Raw genomic sequence first — 26,764 nt, 5'->3', positions numbered from 1 at the left:
ATATCATTTGGGAAAAGCTGATATTACTTTCCAGACACGTGATGATAGTGCTTTCAGCTTTGTATTGACAACAATTTTTCTTTTTTCAAGGACATTGAAGAATCAAACCTTTGTGAATGAAATATTGGTAATCACATAGCAAAGTACCTGTGCCTTTGTTTTCTGAAGAAAAAACAAATACGTTCCTCCACAGATCAAATGTAATCAGTTCTTCATGATTGAAAAAAAAAAAAATGGATCCAATAGCTACATACCTTTGCAATGCAAATTGTGATTTAGCCTTTTTCCGGATTAATAATTGCAGGAGTATCATCTTAAATCTATCCCACATGAGCTTCACAGCATGCCTCTTTCTATCTAATCTTTTTTAAGTAGAAGAAAAAGGGAGCTCTGAGCAAACCAGCAATGCTGTCTCTCCTGTGCATGCCATAGAGGCAAGAGCATGTCGTGTTGCTGTTAACTTACAGTCCTGCTGCCTTTCTTCTTTACCACTGCTTCCCTCCTGTGGACCCCGCCGCTTCCCCTGAACCGCCTCACTAGCCTTCAGGCAACGTTTGGGTGACCCATGAAGAAATGGAAAATCTTGCCGCTCCAGCGAAAACGGTTAGTCTTACGCCTTTGTTGAACATGAAGAAATGTTATTTTGCTGCTGTTTGGGTGAAAAACTATCTTGTTTGTGACAGATCAGAGTAATGGGTATGTTGACATAGTGATATGCATGAAAACCAACATTTTTCATGAAGGTTTTATTTTATTGCACTTGGATATTAAAAAAAAAAAGAACTTTAATGTTTATTTTTGAGAGAGAGAGAGACAGAGACAGAGTGTGAGTGGGGGAGGGGCAGAGAAAGAAGGAGACAAGGAATCTAAAGCAGGCTCCAGGCTCTGAGCTGTCAGCACAGAGCCCGACGGCGGGGCTCGAACTCACCGACCGTGAGATCATGACCTGAGCCAAAGTCGGTCACTCAACCAGCTGAGCCACCCAGGCACCCCAAGAATTTAAAAACACTTTTTTATCCATTTTGTGATATTGGGAATTTTTTAGTAACAGATATCACTTAGTATTGGACATATTCACAGGTAGTACATGTTACCCTACCCAATTAAAAGAGTGTGAGTGAGGGAGCCACAGAGAGACGGGGAAAGAGAAAACCCCAAGCAGGCTCTGCACTGTCAGCACAGAGCCAGATACAGGGCTTAATCTCACAAACCATGAGCCAAAATCAAGAGTTGGATGCTTACCTGACTGAGCCACCCAGGTGCCCCTGAATACTCATTTTTAATGGAATAATTTAGTTTCTTGTACTTTACCAATACAGAGCTTAAACCAGCCCCTCCCCAAAATGTTCTGTTCATTTGATTTTCAAATACAGGCTTGAAAAGTTTTTTTTGTGACTTTGTCAGCTTTTAACACTATAATGTTATATTAGTCATTTTTCATTTAAAGTAACAAAGTTAAGTATGTCATATATTTTATTCTTAGCAGCTTCTTTTAATTTAATGTCCTTTTGGTTTTATCCATATTCAAAAAATCAACTATCTACTTTATGAAGGGTAAAAATGACAATGTTTCCGAATTAACATTTCTAGTTCAATTTGTTGTGTTTGGTTTTATTGTTGTTTAATTTTGTTTGTTGTTGACTGTTGCTGAAATCTACTGGATTACCACAAAGCTTTGTTAGAGGGAAAAAGTTACTTTTTGCACATGAATTTATATAAGATTTCTTTATTTTAAATGTATGTGTGTATATGTGTATGTATATATGCATATATGTGTATTGTATATTTGTATACATATAATCAGAAATTTTTATTATAGCTCATTACATTTGGAAAACTACACACTTTTAAGAATGAAAAGTGTTGGAATGACCAGATCAAATGTACCATGAAAACCCCATATGTCATATATGTGTATATTTAACTGGAATTAACTAGAAACCATGTAGTTGTCCTTGTAGTTGCCCTTGAACTGCTAAACTGATTGCTGTGGATTTGAATAAGGATCCATGTATTTATCTATTTATGTCATAATTAACATTTTCAATAACAAGTTTGCTTCTGCTAGATAAATTTTACTGTCTTCATTTGAGATTAATTTATATTTATATGCTTTATTAATCATTTTCTGCTGCTAACACAGAAAGAATCTGAGGAAGGAAGCTGGGCCCAGGTAGGAAATTCAAATGCTTTAAATGCCATTTTGTACGCTATGAGGATATAAAGTAAGAAACTGTAGTATGTCCTAATATTATAAACCTTCACTTAGCTTAGGATTAGGCTAATAGGTATATTTGAATTTATTATGTGTAATACTATATATGCCTTCTTAAAATCACCATATTTTGCAAAGAAAATGATTATCATTTCATATGTGGCCTCTTTCGGAAAGGGAAATTATCTCTCTCTTTTCCAAAGAATGAACTATAATTTAAATGTCTCTGAAATCGCCCCTGAATATATTTAATCAGGAGTCATTCAAGTTGGATATATAAAAGGGGGGAGGCATTAAAAAAAAACCTTATTAAACATCTGCTTTAAAGTATAACGGAAAGTGTGGGAGGACTGGGGTCGGAGGAACATGTGTCAGCATTGTGACTGCAAGTCAGAACTGACGTCCGTTAATTGAGACGGCGCTATGACGCAAGCATATGGACTTTGAACAAGTCTGTATGTTTGCAAGGGAGCTGAACATTTGTCAGCATTTCCACGTGACGCACAACTGAAAAGAATTAATGCGTGGAATAGCGCATGTGATTCAGACCTCTGGCTGGAAGGAGAATTTTGGCAGTATTGACTGCTAGGACCTGTATTTAAACATTCCGTAAATTAGGGTGGTATTTGGTTTTGATTTTGCTTCGAATTTCATCATTTTCAAGAATACACAAAAGAAAGAGAGCACCTAAGATTTTCAGTAGAAATACATGTTATAATCGCAATTGTGATTTTGTTGCACCATAAAAAACTGAATCAAAGACATAGTAAAATTAATAGGTAGTAGTAGTCCTTTTTAAAAATAGGTTTAGAGAGGATGGTTGACTTTAGTTTTTATTTTGGCTGTTATGAGCAATGTTTGGTTAGATGACTTTGTTCATATTGTTATATTAAAGAATTAGATTATTTGTCTTTATTTTTTTATCATATCCTGCTTCTAAAATACAGAACCTATACTGATTGATTTCTAAAAAGAGACTGATTCTTTCCAATGATCTTTCTGGAATACTGGCTGCATGCTTCACCAGATAACAACATGGTCCACACAAAGCTTCAGCATTCTGTCTCTCTAGCCTTGTTGCTCCTTTCTTTACTTGTTTACCGAGGTTTCTGTTTTCACATTGAGATTTGCCATTATACCATAACAATGGTGGTAGTATCCTCGAAGAGAAGGAAATGGTGGAGTATTAGCTGACAGATAAAAATAAATTAAATAAACCTATCTATAGAAAGAATTTTTAAGCTAAGCATTTATATTATACCCTTAATTCAATTTTTTAATTTAAAAATGCATGTTTGTATAGAATGTAATTTCTCTTGAGAATATAAAGTGAACACAGTTATTTTCTAGACGTGGGTGCCATGATACATGTACCCAGAGTTCCATTTGATACCAAATTAAATCAAATACTTAGAGTCTAAGTATTATTTTTGCTTTTTTCCTATATATCGTAGTAATTAAATGTCAGTTATAATAATATACAGTATCCTCCTATTACCATCTCATTTTTTTGGCTAAGAAACTTGACTGCTATAAAACAATTCTAGTGTCCGGTTTTTCTACAGACTCTGGCATATGGAGATATGAACCACGAGTGGATTGGAAACGAATGGCTTCCCAGCCTGGGGTTACCTCAATACAGAAGTTATTTTATGGAATGCTTGGTAGATGCAAGAATGTTAGATCACCTAACAAAAAAAGATCTCCGTGTCCATTTAAAAATGGTGGATAGTTTCCATCGGTAGGTTTTTTTTCAAACAGTAATTAAAATGAAACAAATAATGTATACCTTACTGAAACAAAAAGAGATGTCTAGGAAATAGAGAATGTGTGCTATTCAAGACATCTGTGTACATATACTTGGCAAAATATTTTCATGCAACAAATTGCAGGGACTATCTAATGTAGAGCTGTGTACGTACTATGAGCCCAAAGTTTATGGAACTGCACATATACACAATTCTCATTCAACATAAATCTTTTTTTTCTTTAAGAAATTCCATGTTTGTGATTTGTATCTATGTATGTTTTTATATTAGAAAATTATTTAATAAGAATTTTAAAATTAAGTCAGTTGCAACTCTGTTAATATATGTGGTTACCAATTATATAATTTAGATATATACTAGAAAAAATTTGAGAAGGAATTCTCTGAAGACAAATTATTTTGTTCTCATAAGAAGCTTTTAATATATTTTTGCTTCTTTGTGTATTAATTCTCAGAAAAAAATACTGAATGGATTGTGAGACAGCTATAAGCACACAGATGAATAAAATGCAACCTCTCTTTTCAGGTAGTTTACCATCTAGGGGGGTAAAAAGAAGCTTGTTATAATATCATGTCATAAATGTCATGCTGATATCTTTGTAGGTTATGTGAAAAATTGTCAGCTGGATTATGATTCTTTTTTGTTTCAATTTTTCATTTAAATTCCAGTTAGTTAACATATAGTGTAATATTAGTTTCAGGAGTAGAATGTAGTGATTCATCACTTAGGTTTAACACCCAGTGCTCATCACAAGTACCCTCCTTAATGTCCATCTCCCATATAGCCCATCCCTACCCAACTCCCTTCCAGCAATCTTCAGTTTGTTCTCTGTAGTTAAGAGTTTGTTTTATGGTTTCATAGACAGATTATTATGATGGTAAATTAATACATATAAATCTAGGTTATTTGGCTTATAAAACCCTATTTGATTACATCCTATCCAACATTTAATTAGTGACTGAAATAAAAAAGTTATAAATATCAGATATGTTGATGACATAAAGATAGGATAAAGAGATAACAATCGGACCTCTTTGATTAAACTTATGGAGATGTTTTGAATCTTAACACAGTTGTTGATACTATTGGGTTAAATTTAGTAGAGATAAATATGGTATAAATTTAAATACCATTAAAATGCTAGATGGGGAATCCATGATTTAAAAGTAGATCAAGTGAAAAAAGATACAATATATAGATGGCACTAAAATCTCAGTTTTGTTTAATGGATTCACAGGGCATATTTAGATTGTGGTTTTTGGCAGATACAGTAAAAGTCTACCACGTGGTGAAATGACAACAAGAAACTGTATTAATTTATGGGCATTAAATTGTTACTGATTGGTAAAATCACGGTGGAAAAGTTGAAAAAATTGAAGACATTTAGCTTGAATAAGGGTAGACTTTATATGTTTTCCCATGTTTTGATATTATTACATGTTGGAAGAATAATATTTGCTCTGTTGAACATGTACTTTTCTAGTTCAGATGTGTAGGCAGTAGGGTGAATGATTTCTGTCCAAAAGAGAGCTCTGTATAACTCTCATTTGCCATATAGTATACACATTGTTAGGTAGTGAGTTCCTTGTCACTGAACATTTAGGCCCTCAAATTTTGTGTGGTTATATTAGATATTTGAATACTAAAATCTTTGATGGCATATTTGTGCCTATTTTCCATTCTTCACTAGATTGACTTTTTTTAAATCTATGGGGTTTTTTTAAGCTTATTTATTTATTTTGAGTTGGGGAGGAGAGGCAGAGAGAGAGGGAGAGAGAATCCCAAGCAGGCTCCACACTGTCAGCACAGAACTTCATGCAGGGCTCAAACTCAGGAACTGTGAGATCACTGTCTGAGCCGAAATCAAAAGTCAGATGCTTAACTGACTGAGCCACCCAGGCATCCCACTAGATTGACTTTTAATTGCTTTACATTATGGTAAAAATGATTATTACAGTGGTCAAATTTTTTAATGTGTATTTATTTTTGAGAGAGAGAGAAAGCACACAACGAATGCAAGTGGGAGAGGGACAGAGAGAGGGAGACAGAGCTTGGAAGTTTCTCTGCATTGATAATAGAGAGCCCAGTGTGGGGCTCCAGCTCACAAACTGTGAGATTGTGAGTGAGTCAAAGTCGGACACTTAACCGACTGAGCCACTCCAACGCCCCAAGTTTTTTTTTTTTAATAAAAATTACTGAAACAGCAGGGTTCTTTTTGTTCTGGGAAATATACAAGCTTCATCTCTGCACCATGCCTAATTCAGACTTAAAGCAGGTAGTACTGACTACACAGTGCATCCCGCTGTCTTAATGGCCCAGTTTTTCATCTCACAGATGCTAAAGTAATAATAATATGTATCATCTTTCTGGTACTGTTTTATATTACCTATAAAAACTTGGCAGAAATTAGCCAAAAGCCATTGGTTTAACCTCAAGCTGCCTAATGTCTATGACTGTTATTACGTTAGTATTTTCTGTTTTTCCGCTGAATTAGTTTGCTGGGGCTACCATAACAAAATACCACAGACTGGGTAGCGTAAACCACAGAAATGTATTTTCTCACAGTTCTGGAATCTAGAGATCCAAGACAAAGGCGTCAGCACAATTGGTTTCTTCTTGGCTTGCAAATGGCTGCCTTCTTGTTGCATCCTTAACATGGTGTTTCCTCTGTGTGTGCACCCCTGATTTCTCTGCATGTCCAACTTTCCTCTTCTTGTGAAAACACCCACCAGTGAGACTGGAATAATACCCACCCTATGGGCTTTATTTTAACTTAATTGCCTTTTTAAAAACACTATCTTCAAATATGTTCACGTTTGAAATACTGGGGATTAAGGCTTGGACATTTGAATTTGGGGGAACATAATTCAGCCCATAACACTTGGAATTTTTTTCCAGTTTCCTCCGATTCTGAAATATTTTAACTCAACATTGTCCTTATTAAAATGAAAGGCTTAGAAATGCATACAGTGCTTCGGCATTACCTGGCCAGTGTGTATGTCTAATCACTAATAAGCCTAGATAGTTTTCTTTTCCTATTGCACTCTGTCACATCTTTTATATCTAATATCACCGTGTCTTCCCCTTTCTTCTCTCTGAACATCTCTAGTTTCTGGATTTGCTTCATATGTTCATGGCAGTTGTCCTTTTTCTGCCCTTTATTTTCACAGCATTGACCCCTTAATTGGTTGCCCTGTTCCTAGGTTTACCTATTTTCTCTCTCTCTCTGATTTTGCTACCAGGTTAGCCTTCTTAAACTGAAATGATCATTTTGGTCTAAGGAAGACTAACCTGATAGCAAATGTTATTATGATCATCTCTTTCCCTGTGAAACCATTCAGTGCTTCTCAATCACCTGCATGTGTTCCGCGCTTTCGCTGAATGTAAGCTTTCCTTAATGTTACCCCATTATGTTACCACGTATATATGTCCCCATATTCCTCCTTACTTCCTATCATGGATTCCCAACACTGTACAGTATGTCTCACTATCACCACACATTTAAAATTTCTTTGGCAACCCTGTGTTCATGATGCTCCATTTTCTTTATTGACTCTTTCTCTCCCACCTGATCGTTTAAGGACAGTCAGTTTTCTGTTCTTCCACGATATCCTTTCCACAGGGAGTTTCATGTCTGGTGACCTATTTCTTGCACATACTTCTGTATCACTGAGAGGTGGTGGCTATTCATTTTGGTATGTGGTTCTCTATCTTATTTTAACTTATTCATGTTTTGATATTATTTTTCTCAGCAGCTTAAGAAGAAAGTATTCATTTCCCATAAATTACTTCCTATTTTCATGTTAGCGACTTTAATTTTTTTCCAAATGAGTGAAATGTTCATTTGTCAGCAAATAATGTCAAGACGGCCTGATGGAAGACAAAGACATATGGATGAACAACATAATTCATAATCATTTTAAGGAGGGTGGTTTTCTTATTTTGAAATTAATATTTTTACTCTTCAGAAACACTGTGTGCTTAGAATAACTGCAGTTTATTTCCCTCCAGTACTAAAGGATTTAATTACAAACGTAATTTATTATTCTGTTGCCCTGAGAAGTAGTGCAAAATGTTAACTATGCTTAATCAAAGAACATGTATTATCTGCTGAGTAAATTCAATTTGTTTTCTCTTCTTTTTTAAAAAAAATAACAGAACAAGTTTACAATATGGAATTATGTGTTTAAAGAGGTTAAATTATGACAGAAAAGAACTAGAAAGAAGACGAGAAGCAAGCCAACATGAAATAAAGGGTAATATGTCTTTCTTTCATAGCAAATACCTTTTTGGGGGGAGAGGGGATAGCTTTCACTTTTATGAACCTAAAATGCTTTATATGTTAACAGTGGTCACTAGGTAGCATAAGTATTTGGCAGGAATAGTGTCATCATTATTTCTTTTCATTAGTTTTATGATTGAAACACTGAAAGGGTATCATCACTTTATAAGATGAATATCCCATCTAAGACATATTGTTGATTTTTTAAATTGACATTTATTCCTCTGAACCTATTAATTATACATTCTGTTTGTCCTAAAGATGCCTCCATGCAGATATTTTTGTCAAACTTTTAATAGAACATTCTCATATGATTCAGAGAAACATGGTATATAATTTACTTATAGTAGTTCATCTTTGGTGTGTATCATTTGAATTTTATTGCAGTGCTTAGAAATGTTATTTTTGTACGATAGTTACAGAGATATTATGTAGGGGTTTTTTATAGAAGTTACATAGAGATTCCCACCTATAAATGAAACTAGTCCATTGATAATTTTAGCTATAATTATTAAGTCAAAAAAATGGTTAGAAGCATCCCTAATTGCTGCAACTATTATGTGCACAAAAATGTTTGACTTGAATAAGAAAAGGCATTCCCTATTAAAGATTAGAACACCACCATATTAATAATTAATCCTCTAAATGTTGAGAAATACCTTAATATACAGAGGAAAGAATTGTTTAAAAGAACAACACGTTAGATCCTGTACTTATTAGAGACCACATTACTTTTATTATTGTTGATGAAAGAAAATATAATTGTTGGGTATAAGTATCTATGGGTCTTTTTTGGTGAAAATCATCAGTCCACTTATGTCCATTTATATTTTTTAAAGGAAAAAATTCTCATTAAGGGAAACATAACCAAAAGTTTTTGTGGGAAATTTTGGATACAAGCAAAATAAACTATCAGTTGTATTACCATTTACTGTTACCAGGAGTTGACATGTGGAAGCATTTCATCAGATTGAATAGGGGTTTAAACATTAATTGTTTACAGTTAGCCATGAGTCTCTGTTTTCATCTTCACTTCCTCTGGGGCCCAATTTAGATATAAAAATAGTATGTACCCCATGTTATGTTACCCTTCCCCTTAAGCTTAGCATTGTTTTATTCTTTAAGATTACCTTAGACTTCTATCATTTTCATTTGTGATAAACAATGTCAGAAATTACTTTTATCTTTGGCAGTTTTTGGACAGCACATTAATTCTAGTACAATGGGCTTCAATGCATGCAAAGGTGATTGGTTGATATATTTTTCTATATATGGTTCATTGGAGACTAGATAGACACACAATGGATTTCTTGTAACAGTTCATTTGACTCATTACTTAGGAGCAAGAAAGTGTTTTTCCATTATCAAAATTGAGTCGTTAGATTTCACTTTATTTTGGGGCCCAGGAAATTGCAAGTTGTTTTCAGTACATTGTCATTCAGTTGAACTGAAATTTGGGAACTAATTGATCACACAAAGACCCTTGAAGGAAGTCCATGCTTGACTTAACAAAAGATGTTTCAGTTTTAGCATACATATTTTACCCATGAGATACCACTTCTAGTTTTCTGTCTGAAGTGTTTTTTTTCCAAGTAGATTTTATTATGCTTGGTTTCACCACATAGAATACTTCATATATAGATAGATATAAAAGAGAAGGAGGAATTACCCATTTGGCCCTACACCAAATATTATATTAGTATTTGGCAGTTGCTGGTTAGAGCACTGCCCTAAGAAAAGCTACTGTGATTCACTTGATTATACACAGACAGCTCCATATGATGGGTGGTTGTGAGTGAGATCATAAATAACCCCTGTTTCCCGTAACTGATCCAGTGACATTTACAGGAATAACTCTTAACTGTGACCAGGGGTCTCTGTTATTATCTGAAGTGTTAATTAACCTTGACCTTAATAAACAGCTTTCTGAAGTGAGGGGACCGAGTGAATATCAACAATGTACTAACATTTCATTTGTTGCTAGGAAACAGTCAACACTGATCTCTAGCCATTTATTGTTTAGGTCAAGAGGATGCTTACAAAGCTTTAAAGTCAGGGCATAAATTTTGCTTGAAAACAGATTTATAGAAAGGGATCTGATTTACAAAATGAAAAAGAAAGGTACGTTGCTGTTCTGAAAAAGAAAAGCTTAGATTGGAGCCGTATTTACCTTGAATTATAACTCAGTTGAATTATTTTCTGCATATTATTTTGTAAATATATTTTGTAAATCTGAGGACTCTTAACTACAGGTGTGGCAATGACATTTTTAACGAAGATATATTTGCAGAAATATGATAACTACAAATGTCTTAGACTATCAAAATATAAACTCATCTCTAGAAAAGAGCAAACACTTCTTACTTGCAGATCCACTTAATGCAAGGAAAACTGGACAGTTTTGTTATTTTTTGAGGAAATTGTTGTCACATTTGTTTTTTAAAAAAAGTGTTGCACTTAGTGAAAGCAGTGGGAAACTGATGCTGTCAGTTCCTGCCCAACTTTTGAAGTGCAAGTTTAGTATAACCAACAGTTGGAACTAATCAGTTGTTATCAACAGAAGTTGATTAATGTAACCAAAATATAATACTCACCAATTTATATCCCATTTTCTGAGATTTAACACTGCAATAGAACAAGCTAAAGAAAACTCAGAGGAAAGTATATACTTTAGGAATGACCCAGGGAGACCTAGTGAATATATATATATAAAATATATTATAATATGAAATATAATATAATACAGTATAATATATAATATAGCATAATATATAAAATGTGTGTAATATAAAATATACTAAAGATCATTAAGGAAATCTTGCATTGATGAAGAAAGGCGAAAAAGAGCCAAAAGTCTGAGGGAGACATTAAACATCCTACTCCCTTAAGAAATTAATTCTGCTTTGACTGGAACAGGAAATAGTAATAAGACTGTAGGAAGAGGATATTGTGGGTCTTTCTTCACATGTTCTTCATTAACTAAAAAAATATAATGATTAGAAAAGATATATAGAAAATCCAAGTAATCTAATGATATGCCATATAATTCAAATTAATATGTGAATTTAGAAGGGTCTGCATATAAAAATTCAATATGGCTAAAAAGAAATGAGCTGTCTAACTGTGAAAAGGCATGGAGTGACTTAGCGTGTACTACTAACTGAAAGAAAAGTACTATGTGATTATACTATAAGAATCATACCACATGATTCCAACTCTGTGGCATTCTGAATGAGGTAAAACTATGGACACAGGAGAAAGATCAGTGGTTGCCTGCAGTTCGTGGAGAGGGAGAGATAAATAAATGATGCACAAGGGATTTTTAGGGCAACTATTTTTAGTAAAACTATTCTGTATGGTGAACCTTAATGTTAACTATGGACTTTGTGTCAATGCAGGTTGTCTATCATAACAAATGTAGCACTCGAGTGAGGGATTTTATAGTCAGGGAGGCTGTGCATCTATGGGGCAGGGGATATATGGGAACACTGTATTTCCTGCTCAATTTTGCTGTGAACTTAAAAATACTCTTTAAGGAGTGCCTGGGTGGCTCAGTCAGTAGAGCATCAATTGCACTCTTGATTTTGGCTCCGTTCATGATCTCACAATTCGTGAGATCGAGCCCCACATCAGGCTCTGTGGTGACAGCATGGAGCCTGCTTGGGATTCTCTCTCTCCCTCTCTTGCTGCCCTTCCCCTGATTACGTATGTGCACATGTGCTCTCTCGTGCCCACGTGCTCTCTCTCTCAAAATAAATAAACCTTAAAAAAATACTCTTTAAAAATAAAGGCTAGGGGCGCCTGGGTGGCTCAGTCAGTTAAGCGTCCGACTTCGGTTCGCGTCACGATCTCGCGGTCCGTGAGTTCGGCCCCGCGTCGGGCTCTGGGCTGACAGCTCGGAGCCTGGAGCCTGTTTCCGATTCTGTGTCTCCCTCTCTCTCTGACCCTTCCCCGTTCATGCTCTGTCTCTCTCTGTCTCAAAAATAAATAAACGTTAAAAATGAATTAATTAATTAATTAAGGCTATTTTACAGTTTTAATAGAAAAAGCAACTATATTTCCCAAAGTATTCTTTATACTTTTTCTGGAAAACAACAGAAATGTATTGTCTCACAGTTCTGGAGGCTAGATTAAGGTGTTAGCACGATTCATTTCTTCTAAGGGCTGTGAGGAAGAATCAGTTCCATGCCACTGCCTTACTTTCTGGTGGTTTTCTGTCAGTCTTGATGTTCCTTATCAAGGAACACATCACCCTGATCTCTGCCTTGCTCTTTGTGGTGTTTTCCTTGTGTGCATATCTTATTTCCAAATTTCCCATTTTTAGAAGGAAACCATCATATTGGATTGGGGCCCACCCTAAAAATCTCTTTTTAATACTTCAATAAGAACCATATCTCTAAGTAGGTCACATTCTGAGGTACAGGGGATTAGGACTTAAACATATGAATTTTGAGAGGACACAATTCAACCCGTAACAATAAGAAGTTTACCATAATGGCTAAAAAAGCAAATAAAACAATTGAGAAATACAGAGTATTGGTAAAGATGCAGATTTTTATACATTGCTACTAGGGTTTTAATTGTGAGAATGGAATTTATTTAGCATATCTATGAATATTTAAAGCAGCACTATCCTTAATAACCCACGATGGAATCTAGCCAAATGTCCATCAACAGTAGAATGATGAATTGTGGTATAATTATACAATGGAATACTATATAACAATGAAAATAAGATACTTCCATTTCTATAGCAGGGATAAATCTCATATTGAGTGAAAGATGTAGACACAAAAGTACATATTGTACGATTTTATTTATAAAAAGCTAAAAAATCAAAACTAAAAAGCAAAACTAATCTGCGGTGAGAATAGTTAGAATATTTGTTACTGTTGGTGTGAGGTCAGTGACTGAGAATATGACATAAGGGGTCTCCATTGGGCTGAGTTATCACTATATTGCTTTAATATTAGGCACAAGAAAACCTAACTTGATTATAAATGAATGTATTAGAACAAATTAGTAATGTTTTTGAAAAATGTAAACAATATATACTCTCTCTGCTACCGCCAAAAAAACCAAAAACAACTACTATCTTGATTTTTACAGACTTTTATAATTTAAATGGGGGGAGAGGAACATGATAAACGGTTGAAGTTGAAGAATATATCCCAGAGTATTCTTTATTTTTTTTTCTGGAAAAGCTATACATTTCTCTCAGAAAGAAAAAAAAATTAACAGGAAAACTTAAATTTTAGCATAAAATTAAATCCTGGGTTTTATTTCCCTTTTTACAGGATTAGAAAAAAAGTTATCATTTTTTTTTCACATTTCCTTCTTAGTTCTTTAACATTCTTTCCTTTCTGTGGAACATTGTCGTCTTCTGTCTATTTTGCTGATTTTTATGTAGAATTCTGTCAACTCATAATGAGAACAATGGAAAAAATATAAATGATAGAATATACTATGACACTCCAGACCAAAAGTCTGAAAAAGGCACATATGACATTTTTCTCTAAGGATTTTAGTTTTAGAAAATAAAATTGCAAGTGTTTTATATCTCAATAAAATGCTACTTTCAACTAAAAGGAAAAACAACTTGTGACTTGACCAAGTGCTTGATTTTTGCATCAGCATGTGATTGAAACATAATGAATTGACAAAATAGTGGGGTAAATCTCGGGCTATGGAATCCCTGTTCTATCTTACTCTTCTGTTCTTTGATTTATTGCTTCAGGTTAAAAAAAAAGGCTCTTCTAGTCTATATTCAGTATTTAATTAGTGGTTAAAAAACAATGATGAAAAACCATATTAGCTTCTCATTTTTCTGTCTTTACTAAAGAGCTATATATCAAGGCAGGAATAAGAAATGCTCCTGTCTGGTAATAAAAAAACATTAAGCTTGGGACAGATCCCTGGAGCTCCACAACCGCACAGGAAACACCGTGAGACATTGTATTCCATGTGCTGGAAGTGCTTTTCAGTGATAACAAACACGCTTCAAAAAACAACTTTTTTTCTAGGCTAAGAGTAGGACAGGTTAGCTCTGAGAATGAAATGCAACACAAGGGGGCCAGGCACATTGGGGAGTGGATAAAGAAATCAGCATAAATGCTGACTTGGCCAGACACTTGTGGCTTATTTCAGCTGGTAGTTTGGTTTATTGTGCGAAATACTGTCGCCTAAAACGATGCACCTCTTTTCCTAGATGTGTTGGTGTGGAGCAACGATCGAGTGATTCGCTGGATACAAGCAATTGGACTTCGAGAATATGCAAATAATATTCTTGAGAGTGGTGTGCACGGCTCACTGATAGCCTTGGATGAGAACTTTGACTACAGCAGCTTAGCTTTGTTACTACAGATTCCAACACAGAACACCCAGGCAAGCCCCTTTCCGCTGTAGTTGCACTGTGCCCTAGTTTATAGAGCGATAAAGTACACTTGTAGGGAGAAAAAAAAAAAGTTGGCTGTGTATTCATGAGCCCTAATGAGAGTTAGCTCAGCTCAACCTTTGAAATATGGCACTGGGGCTTTAATTTGAAGCCACTGGATTTCTAGCCAAAACAAAATCATAAAATTAATCAGGAAAAGGGATTTAGAGGTTATGTAGTCCAGCCTTCCACCTGAATGCCAGATTTCCCAAAACAATATCCCTGGCAGATGGCTTTCAGTCTCTGTCTCTCTGAGAGGCGTTCATTTCTATTTACATGTCTGAATTAGACAGACATTTAACACTGAGTATGCCACTGGTTCCCCAACCTGGATAATTATTCAAATCGGCCGAGTTTCTTAAAAATTTAAAATAAAACCTACAAGCTACAGCACAGGCCTAAGAAATCAGATATCCAGAGATGGGGTATAGGAATCAATTTATCTAAAGTTTCCCCAAATAATGAGCATTGGCCAGGTTTGAGAACTATCTCTATAGACTTGACAAAAATTTGGCAGTCTAACTTCACTTTTCATTTTTTTCATTTATTGCAAAGTTTATATAAAATATTCAGTTGGATTAAAGTAATGAAGTGCCCCTTGACCTCAGACATGTATGTGAGGCTGTCTCTCCACTGTCCACAGACTGACTATAAAGAAAATGGCCCTACCTTGTATTTATAACTAAAACTTGCAATGGCTTTTAGACACAGAGGACTAAAATCTTAAGACGCTTTAAATAAAACAGGATTGTAATGTTTTCTCAGATGAATATAATCTCTATGATATTTAAAGTGAACTGTGACCTCAGTGATAGTAACTGTAGTTTGATGTCAACAGGCAAGGCAGATTCTTGAAAGGGAATACAATAACCTCCTGGCTCTGGGAACTGAACGGCGGCTGGATGAAGTAAGTCCTTATCTGTCATTCACAAGGGATCTAAGAGTACAAATAAAACAACTTTCAAGGAATAGTGCTCAAAAATCAATCAGAAGCTTGTTCTCTGGATAGAATCTAGAATTTTCCCCAGTATTGTGCCTAATTATTAAATTTTATTAGTCATTTGGTTTTGGAAAAACCTTTATGCATTCATAAATATTATCATATCAGCAGTTAGAAACACCTAGAAGTAATTTAAAAACAGATTCTTATGAGTTGTGATGGCAAAATTATGATGAGTGACCTTTTTTAAAAAAGCAGTGATAACATTAATCCTGATAAACTCAGCTTTTAAATAATTGTGTGCTGATTTCCTAAATATCAGTGTATCCTACAATAAATTTTAGGATATTACAATGAAAAGAAAACTTGCTTTCGGTAAATGGGAAGCTTTTCATTATTTTAGAAAGTGACATTGAGTTTTCCCTGAAAACATATGAGTAACATTTTAACAGTCATAGGATTTAAAAGTTACATGAAGTGTAAGAATCCCAAACATAATATATGCATGTTTAAATTATTTGGAAAATAATAAACATATGAGTAGACTCCTGAGACAAAGGAATACAAGGAACATTAGCAAACTCTGTGCATTGATAGATGCTGTGGATTTTATTAGTCCTTCTGAGTTTTTTACAGGGTTTTTCTGGAAGAAGTAGAAAGAAAACCCGAGTATGAAATGGAAAACGCAGAGAGGCATAATTCTGTGTTGCAAAATGCAGGCGTTTCTTGACTAGAAAGAAAAGCTGATTAAAATAATTTTGTGAATGAACCCAGCAAATCCTAAAATGAGGCAATTATTTCACATTCAAATGAGCAAGGAAGATGATCTTGGATTTATAAAATCCCAAGCTTTCCTTTGTAGAGGAGGTTATAGACAGATTAGCTCTAGTCTTGACCTCAGCTAACTTCCTATAAATCCATACTCCTGTCCAAGCAGAATGATTGATATTTTTAAAACAGTTAATACTTAACTGATTTTAATTTTATAAGTTGTTTGATAATCTTTTTAATCCTTATTCTTAATTGTTGAATCAAAAAGATAATCTACATAAGCCCTACATGCTTTTGAATGCAATTATTCTTCTTGTTTAAAAGTTGCAAAAGGAGGGGCACCCGGGTGGCTCAGTCGGTTGAGCATCTGATTTTGGCTCAGGTCATGATCTCATGGTTCATGGGGTCAAACCCCAGGTCGGGCTCTGTGCTGACAGCTCAGAGCCTGGAGCCTGCATGGAGTTCTGTATCTCCCTCTCTGTCTGCCCCTCCCCTTCCTGCTCTCCCCTGTCTGTCTCTCTCAAAAATAAATAAACATTAAAAAAAAAATTTTAAGTTGCAAAAGGAATGTTAATAAAAATTATTGGGGTGCCTGGGTGGCTCAGTCGGTTGAACGTCCGACTTCAGCTCAGGTCATGATCTCACCACTAGTGAGTTCAAGCCCCGCATCGGGCTCTGTGCGGACAGCTCACAGCCTGGAGCCTGCTTTGGATTCTGTGTCCTGCTCTCTCTCTGTGCCCCTCCCTTGCTCATGCACTCTCTCTCTCTCGCTCTCTCTCTCTCAAGAATAAATAAAAACATTAAAAAAATTTTTTAAGAAAATAAAATAATTAAAGAACCATCCTATTGCTACATTTTAAAATGTGGATTAACTCAAAGGAGCCAGGTAGAGACTCAAGCATATATGAGTTAGTGTTGCTTTCTGAAAGTAATAAAAAGCCAAAAGGTCTAAATGGTATGTGACTCTCTGCCTTTAAAATATGCTGCATCTTTTTCTTATTTATTAAATAAAGAACACAGTACATGATTTTATCATTCCAACCCTGTAGTCTCTTTTGTCCTAGTTTTTTGTTTGTTTTTTTTTTGCTTGTTTGTTTTTGTTTTTTGAGTGTGAGCAAAAGTAGCTAAACAACTTACCCAGAACCTGTGCTTGTTTCTGGGGCTGATTACATTCAGCCCCCACTGAAAGAATTTGAGAAGTGCTCCTGTGCTTCTACAGACTTTCACTTCAAGTTAGTGGGTATCCTTTATCCTCACCTCATGGAAACTTTTTCCTCTGATGTTGCTGATAGGTCCCATTAACTTTCTGAGGGAAGACAGTGCTAAAAGAGCAAAAGAGATCATGATTTAAATCCTCCACTTGCTTATTTCTGAGTCCCTAACCCTTACATTGCAGGAGTTGTATATCCCTACACTGTAATACAGTGTTTTGTAGAACTGTAGAGTGTTTATGTTTATGCAACAACTCTTCCAAAATTCTGATTTCCAAGAAATCAGAGGCCACAACTGTGAACTTCTGCTTCTTTCCTCTATTTATAAACATTTGGAGGCCTAGGACAATGTAGAACCTGGCAGTGGAGAAAAGGAGTAGCAGACATCTCTTAAATTGTAAAATGGCTCCCTAATCTAAACAAAATTTAGATTTGGATGCTATGGATTCTAGTAGAACAATGGATATATGTAATTTCATAGGTGATTTCCTTTTTTTCCAAATTGACTCTGAATGTCAACTAAATTAGCATTCCATGATGAAGAATACCTTATAGTTTTACTTATTTAGAGCAATGATAATTTGAGCTAAGTATTGACCTATTATTCTATATGCCAAAATGAAGTCACCTGAGCTAATAAAGGTAACCACACACACTGAGATTAACTTCAGGGAATAGATAACCATTCCCTACATGAAAAACATAGTGACATAAGAAGATAAGATCTACGTAGAATGATTAATATTTTCCTTAGAATTTGACATAAAGAGTAACTTGTGTTTAATAAAGAATAATACTTGCTAAACAGTAGATTACATATCACTCCTTGTGAATATAGAGAAAGTTCATTGTATCTAAGCAGATGCTTTGTGTATGCGCAGAGAGGGAAGAGATTATATCATTATGATATAACAGAATCAGCAGCCAGAAATACATTTGTAAAACAGCAACCAGAATTATATTATGCTTTTAGTGGTGTCTAAAGAGCTAAAAGGATGGTTTCCAAGCTCCACAGGTTTTTCAATAAACCACAAGTTAATTCATTATCAGCTGAAATCTAACAAATGACAAATTTGGTTTCTTACACAAACTATAGGTTATTTATCTGATGTGATCCAGGCTGTATCAAATATAGCTCTCCCATATGTCTCTTGTTTACTTAAAAGCAAAACTCATGAAATAGTTATTTAAGTTTGTGAGTCAAACACGGTTTGTGTAACACTTAGTGAACTAAATATATAATCTCATACTATAAAATCAGTTGGCATAAAGTGTGACAAAGAAGAGATAATATTGGGGTTTTACTTTAGGTTTTCAAAACGATTTACTTTTACAGATAGCAAACCTTAGATTTGGAGTCAGAGGAAAATTTTTATGAAAACATTTCTGCTGCAAATCTCCTGTGTTATTGTTTTGGAATCAGTAGAACTCTCCAAATAAAACATAATATTCCATAGGTGTGCTTTACAGACAGACTGTAGATATCAGTGTTGCATGTTTCTAAGTGCACAGTTTTAAGGACCTGGACTAGTTTACTTGTTATTACATCCAATTATAATTCTGTACTGGCAGAGTGATGATAAGAATTTCAGGCGTGGGTCAACATGGAGAAGACAGTTTCCTCCCCGTGAAGTACACGGAATCAGCATGATGCCTGGGTCCTCAGAAACGTTACCAGCTGGATTTAGGTTAACCACAACATCTGGGCAGTCGAGGAAAATGACAACGGATGGTACAGTAGTTTTGCATTTCTGCTTATAAAGTAAAAAAAAAAAAAAAAAAAAAAAACATGTTACCTGTTTAGCAAATGCTAGTATCGTTCTCTGACTTTGCATAGCTTTCTGGAAGTTCTTAAGTTGGTTTGCTCTGCTTGAAGTTTACTTTGCTTTCATCAAAAACAGACTCTTGCAAACGGCTGATGCATGAACCCATGGCACCTCATTCACATTATTAAACATAATTTATAAAATCCTGGAAAGGACAGTTTTGGCTAATGTCCACATCTAGGAAGAACAATACTCATCTGCATGATTTGTGTTTCTTTACTCTTCTATTCTCAAAGCAAAGAATTTGTTTAGTTAGAAGATGAATTCGGACTAAAAGGTCCTTAGTAAATGGAAATTAACTCCACAGTCACCCTACATGTTTGAATATTGCAAGTTTTGTATTTCATCTTACAAACCCAGATTCATCAGATATTTTCACCTCTGACCAAGGCAGAAGGCCTTAAATAAACAAGCACAACTATGAGAAGAGAATTAAACAAACACAAAGCCAATAGTAATTTCCCAATTAGTATTATTTCCTTCTGTGGACATTAGACTTGTGTTATATACCTCACAAAGGAAAACAGCCATTCTGAAGGAGAGACCACTTTGAAATAGCAGTCACAAAATTATTTCTATTTGGTAGACATTAAAAGAAAAAAAAATAGCCCCACTCTCTTTATTAAGACAATTGCCTAGAACCATTATTTCTTTTCAGGGTTGTAGCTATCATGGCCCTTAAAATTAGTTCCAGTATAACCCGTGATCTTTGTTCTATATGTCTTCTAACTTGTTAATATCATGGAACATATTTAAAAATTCAGGAGGAATTTATTGCAATTAAAATTAGTGAAGAAGCTCTTCAACACTTGGAGGGGGAAAAATCCTCTATCCTGAATTCTCTGGGAGCAATCTTTGCTTCAAAAACAGAAACACCATGGAGAGCTGCTTTTGTTACAGGCTTCATCTAAGGAGGAATACACAGCAACTCGAAAGTACAGTCGAATCACAATGGAATAAGTTTTCATTAGTAACTTGGTCTAGCGGGAAGGGATAGGAGTGGCTGATGTCTGAGAGAAAGAAGGTCTACTAGTATGTTCAGGATCCCTTTACGCAGGGGATAATCTTTCTCATCTGAGATTTTTGTACTCAATCATCCAAGTTCCTCTAAAGCCCTTTTCTCCGTTTGCAGTTGCCTCATCAAGACTGCAGAGGTTAGACAACTCCACTGTTCGCACATACTCATGTTGACAAGCCACTCAAAGGAGGCAGCACTGACTTGCTGTGAGTAGCTTTCCTCGGCTGACAAAAAAACAAACCACCCAAAAATGGAACCGACATAGAGTAGTAAATCCACACGATACTCTCTGGTATGGCCTGGCAGTACAGAGGGGAGATGACCCTTTTGGACTGCTAGAGGGTGGAAGAGGAGTCTTAATATCGTAGCTCTTAATCTCATTTTTCTGATCACCATCTGTCTGCTCTGATTTAAGGTCCATCTGTTGGAGGCCTATCACTATCTTATTACACATCAGCAGGTCGCAGCCCCAGCCACCGCCATCTACTTTTCAGTAGCATTTTATATGGACGCACATAGCGTTTTATTGAAGAGAATTCGGCACTCACAGAGTAACACACTTTTAAGTGAATAATATAGGGAAAGTTAAAGCAAGCAGAAAGTGATTCTAGTAGGTACATGGAATCAACTAGCAGCAGAAGCAGGTAAATGATGTAGAGGTAGTTTATTATTAGAAGGCAAAGTATGACTGATAATTTTGAATTTCAGTGTATTGTTTTTCATCACTGATTTATATTTGCTGAAAACAAATATGAGCTTTAAGGATCTGGGGCTCACAGCATAGGAACAAAGTGAAATTATAAGAATGGCAAATAGGACTAAAACCTTGATATATAATTATAAGATATTAGGCATTTGTATTTAGAGAAATACTGGCTGATGGGATCTACTTCCAAGTCCATACAAAAATGGAGTTTTATTGAAAAACGGTTGTAGTAAACCTGTGGTTTCCTAGGCTGTACATGTCAAATGCTCATGAAACTTGTTTAACCTAAAACTGAGTTTTACCAAAATATTTACCATTTATAATAAATTAGTATTTTGGAAAAAGACTTTTTAGAGCAATATTTAGAACCCAGTGCGCGCACAGGGACAGGGAGAAGAAGCAGTTACAGGCAGAGGAACAGCTCATCTTGTGTTGTTTATTGATCGCCTTGAATGAAAGCTCCATGCAATTTCTTGTTGGTCTTTGGGGCCTACTATGGGAGCTGGTGTGCTGCCTTATTTGGGTCACTGTTTGAAGCTGCTGATAAAATAAAAAGCTTTAAGAGATTTAATTTCAGAATGTAAAACCCTAACATTAAAAATTTAATTATGGTATACAATTTGGCATCTAATTAGGCATGATCTAAAGTATATAATGATTTGGCTAAATAAGAGACTTTCCAAAATACTGTTTGTAATAGCTTCTACACATAACATGATAATTTCCCCAGGAACTGAATACTTCACTAATTTACAAATGACTAATATGTTGAATAGGGCTCGCTTCTTAGTTTTTGACTGATGGGTAGAATTACTCTTTAGCTATTTGCAGTTTGTATTTTGTGCATGGCATTCTATAGTTCATATTTCCTAATTTTTACCATTAAATAAGATAAAGGTATTTGTTTACAATAACCCAATCAAGGACAGCCAGTTTCTGTTTTGACGAAACATTAACACTTTTATAATTAAAATAATTCAGAACATATTATTTATCATTTCATTTGTGTCAGAAATAGAAATTGTGAGCTTTTTCTAAGTATATTATGACAGGAAGAATCAGTGATGCCACATCACTGATCCAGACACTGATCCAGATCCTTTGAAATATGGTGTTTTTGTCACAACAAAGATGTCTTTTCAGGGGCGCCTGGGTGGCTCAGTCGGTTGAGTGTCCAACTCTTGTTTTTGGCTCAGGTCATGATCTCATTGTTTGTCAGTTAGAGCCCTTGGGCTCAGAGCTGACAGCACAGAGCCTGCTTGGGATTCTCTCTCTCCCTCTCAGCTTGCCCTTCCCCCTGCCCAATTTCAAAAAAAAAAAAAAAAAAAAAAAGCAAGAAAAAAAAATAAAGTCTTCTTTTTAAGAGCTCTAAAAGATATGAACTAGAATAAGAATCCATTCCATGAAAGAAGGCAACTCGACTGAATTTACTGATGAGCAAGCTGCAGATTTTTCAAAAGGACTGCTCACATTTTCTATGAATACCTTTGTTTATATTTACTGCCATGCTTTCCACAAACTTGAGCAAATCTTGTGATTTATTAAATTGGCTTGCACAAAGTTGGAGAAGGAGCAAATGTTAATTATGTCCAGCTATCGGCCAGATCCTAGATGGCGTTCCGTTTGTAGACTCCTAAGATGGAAGTAGGCAGGCTCCATGGAGGAGTCTCACTGGTGGCGCAGGGGGACTTTCCAGTCCGGGAGCTGACAGCAGACTAACACTGTTCATTAAATATTTCAGATGTCGTCTTTTCAGCCTACTCTACCTAAAGTGCACTACCATCTATGAAGACAAACAGTGAAAACCTTTGTGAAGACTGAATTCTAAGGAAACAACCACCAGTGGTTTATTATGCTGAAAATGTGATTTTGGGGGAGTCAGATATTAAGTTTGATTAGTTTACTACAATTGTAAGAAAATGCTTAAGTCATTTGAATAATAAGCATCATCCACGTCATAAATTCTGTACAACAGATGCTTTTATGAAATGGAGCCACTCGTTTTTTCATGTTTTATTGTAAAATACTAGGCATTTATGTATTACTGTGTATGTATTTCTTTTTAAATGTGTAAGTCTTATGTAAATGGATATAAATATGATTTTTAAAAAAATAAAATATATGGTTCATGGAGTCTCGAGTGCAAACATTTGACAATTCCAAGTACTGTTTGTATTTTACCATTCCACCATTTTTACAGTTTCTGAATTGTAACAGTCAAATCGATATGTTTCTCCTTCAAGTCTGTCAATACTTAAAGCTGAAAACCTGCCTCTGATCATGTAAAAAGGAATGATTTAACCTGGAACTGGAGCCAAAAATAGTCCTTTAAAGGCAATCAGGGATGTCCTATATCTTTAGAAATAGCACTGTGATGGCTCGATCTTCTTTTCAACACAAAACAAAGCTAAACTGTTTACAAGAGTCAAGAGCAAATATTTAAAAAAATAATTTATAAGGAATAAACAGCATCTTCTCTTGTTATCTGTGGACCAAGAAAAAAGAGAAAAAAAAAAAAAAACTTCTTTACTAAGAACATGTTCATCAGATATCTCGAACCGCCAGCCGGCACTGTTCAGTGAATGTCAACCACTGCAGAGTCCGAGGCTCATTTCCATTGAAAAAAAACAAAAAACCCAGAAACCTTTCCCTTTTGTCAATGTAACAGGGCATTAGCCAGACTCATGTCTAATGTTATAAGCTTCTAGCCAAGATGGCCTTGTTGCGACTTCCCTGAAGTCAGTCTTATCAGAGGAAATAAATGAAAGACAGAATGATTAACATATATAGTGTATAAAAGTATAGAAGAGTAATCTCTTCCCTGTGGCTTTATTTGGTGGTGTTACTGTTGTTTATTCTTTGTTTATACGGGAGATTTCAAAGTAAAACCTATTTAATAATACCATTTATCTAACTGCTGATTTTCTGCTGCTTGATCTTATGAAGCGCAAGACCTGTCATTAGTAATTTCCTTTTTGTATTTAATTTGCTGTTTGCACGTACATTACATTTGTTTTGATGTCTATTTTTGTTTAACAGATTCAGTCAAAAGGTAATGGTAACAGAAACCCTCTCCATTGTCAATAAAAAAAAATACTTCCAGTTCTCTGTTTAATCTTTGTTTTCTAGTCACATAATATTTAATTTAAACTATAATGAAAATTGGTCTTCTAGTGACTTTCAGTCTATTTTTTACCTTCAAAAGTGAGTCTGCCACAAGAGGGAGCACTGAACTTGCGTATGAAGGTGATTTTTTAAATTTTCTGGAAATGTTGCCTGAGCAGAAACAATGCAAAGGAGCTTTCTCAGCTCATCTGATCACTGGGATCTTGACTTAGGGAAATGAAATATAATACAGAAACTATGATATTATAACAACACACTAGATCTGTATCTACTCTCAATACATGACTTAGAGAATATCCAGTAAGAAATGTTAATCGTTTATAATAGATTCTAATGTATAGAGAGAAAAAGATCTAGCTATTCCCTCAAAACAACAAAACAAAACATAAAATACTCTTCAACATATAGTATAATTTCTGCCAGAATCTAAAATCCATTTACTGGATTAAGCTCAGAATCTCAATATTTTTCCTTCTGACCAGTTATCAAACTTATGAATTTTCACATTTGTAATGATGAGAGCCTTCTCAAATACAATTTTATATAAACAAAAGCGCTCCTTAGATATAAAGCAGATATTTTATATATTTAATGTATTGTCTGGAGCAAAATAACTGGAAAACACTTTTCCATAGATTTGAAAGAAAATCTTATTTAAATTTTTCCAATGTCTTACAGTAAAATATTCTATGAAAATACCAAGAAAAAGTCATGAGGACTTTATTTCAGAAAATACAATGATTGTATTTTTAGTAACATTGTATCGTTATTTTTAAAGATACATTTAATCCAGAATATTCTAGGTACTATCTACTGAAAGTGCTTTATGGTAAGTATGTAAGAGAAAATTCCTTTTTTTTCCTACCAAATTTTAGGCAGTCCAACAACCCAAGTGTATCTTTCTTGCCCCACTTTGAATCACATGAAAGTAACAGTACTTCCTTTGACTCTTCGGAGGAGATAAATTTCCCCGACCAGATGCAGAAACAGTACTTCCTCCCCAGTCTCATGCACCGAGTTATTGGAAAATAACTTGAGCCTGCTTGCTAATGTGTCCCTTCAGAATTGATGGCTAGGAAAAATGTGCAAGAGGTCCACAGATACACCCTTCACACAGTTCTTGGATCTGCCTTTGTTTATCCCTTACAAATGAACAATAGTACACATTCAGCTAAAGAATTTGCCATTTCAAATTGACGGGATGTTACACGAAAAAATAATTATATTCTTAACAAGAATATATTAAGATTACAGTTGTGATAATGAGTAAAATGTACCCAACAGAAGGGACACTTTAAGGAACTTCACAGCTTCAAATTATAAGTTGAATGTCTATCTAGTTGGTTTAATGCAGGCTACCGAAACAGAACAATTAGCTGAAAAAATTTTCAGGTGTAACAATCAAGAAGCCAATTTAAGCAAAGAGGACTTTACTTTGAGAAGCCATTGATTTATAGCTTATGGTCCAAAAAAAAAAAAAAAAACAAAAAACAAAAAAACCTATCATTTTCATAATGTCTTTATATATAAGTTGTAAGCAATTTTTATGAAATAAACAAGTAAATAAGCTCTCTGTTATCTCTCACATATATTTCATATACCCAGACTATCATGTTAGGACAGCTGCTCTTAAAAGATAATTTTCCTGATGGACTGAAAGATTGGGAAATACTTTAAGCACCATCAAAGACTCAATGGGCATGGTATATATATATTTTTTAGTTTAAATGTATTCTTCAATAACTGATAGCATGTAGAATCCTAAGTAAATCCTATATTTAATTATCTACTCTGGCTAATTGGTACATTACCATAAACTTATTAAAGATTCATTTTCAGGAATTTTTCTTAAATTCTCAATAGTTTTAGATAAGTTTAAATGGAAACACGTGTTTGAATGTCACAATGTGTTTTTAGTGAGTTATTAAAAAATTAGAGATTTCACATAAAAATCTAGATTTGGGATTACTTAAAAACTCCTGGTCTTTAGCATAATATAAAACTTTTACATTTCTTCCTTAAGAGTTTTCCTTGTCAGTTTACTGCATTTTTGTGTCATTTCCTTGTTTTTATAGGAAGCTGGAATCAAGTGTACGGTCAACTAAGAACCTGAGACAGGAGGAACTCCAAAGCGCTCTCACCTCCCTGACAAACAGACTGGATTAAATGACCTCTAGGATCTGTCAGGCATGTGATTTCCCTTGACAAGGTCAAAATGACCCGAGGGCAGAGCTGTATCCTAGTATCTAAGCTTCCCTCAGGAAATGTAGGTCTAGATGGATGCTCCTATTTCAAAGTCATCGGTCTAGGTGATTCCCTAAAACCTCCCATTTTATCTATTTTTTTTTAATAACCATGCATGGGGACATCTCAAGAATGTTAGAAAATATTCAGAATTTCTTTTTTTTTTTTTAATTTTTTTTTTAACGTTTTATTTATTTTTGAGACAGAGACAGAGCATTAACGG

The 26,764-nt window shown here is 34.8% G+C and overlaps 1 protein-coding gene across 15 annotated transcripts in view; it reads left to right on the top strand.

Moving 5' to 3' along the window:
- The window catches only part of PPFIA2 (PTPRF interacting protein alpha 2), a 472,924-nt gene extending 446,226 nt beyond the window's left edge, over window positions 1-26,698 (top strand). For 7 of the 15 annotated variants that reach the window (XM_053226534.1, XM_027071167.2, XM_053226537.1 and 4 more), the window contains 9 exons: window positions 541-603; window positions 2,144-2,173; window positions 3,763-3,956; window positions 8,143-8,240; window positions 14,475-14,650; window positions 15,538-15,606; window positions 19,194-19,353; window positions 20,580-20,671; window positions 22,913-26,698. In XM_053226534.1, coding sequence (XP_053082509.1) covers window positions 541-603; window positions 2,144-2,173; window positions 3,763-3,956; window positions 8,143-8,240; window positions 14,475-14,650; window positions 15,538-15,606; window positions 19,194-19,353; window positions 20,580-20,638 — 849 coding nt within the window. In that variant the 3' untranslated portion in view covers window positions 20,639-20,671; window positions 22,913-26,698. The remainder of the gene's footprint in view (window positions 1-540; window positions 604-2,143; window positions 2,174-3,762; window positions 3,957-8,142; window positions 8,241-14,474; window positions 14,651-15,537; window positions 15,607-19,193; window positions 19,354-20,579; window positions 20,672-22,912) is intronic. The other 8 variants (XM_027071168.2, XM_027071161.2, XM_027071154.2 and 5 more) reach the window with 4 other exon arrangements.
- The last annotated feature ends 66 nt before the right edge of the window (window positions 26,699-26,764 follow it).

Source organism: Acinonyx jubatus, chromosome B4 (genome assembly GCF_027475565.1).
Source record: "Acinonyx jubatus isolate Ajub_Pintada_27869175 chromosome B4, VMU_Ajub_asm_v1.0, whole genome shotgun sequence".
Taxonomy (NCBI): Eukaryota; Metazoa; Chordata; class Mammalia; order Carnivora; family Felidae; genus Acinonyx; species Acinonyx jubatus.
This window is presented reverse-complemented; position numbering and strand designations above follow the sequence as displayed.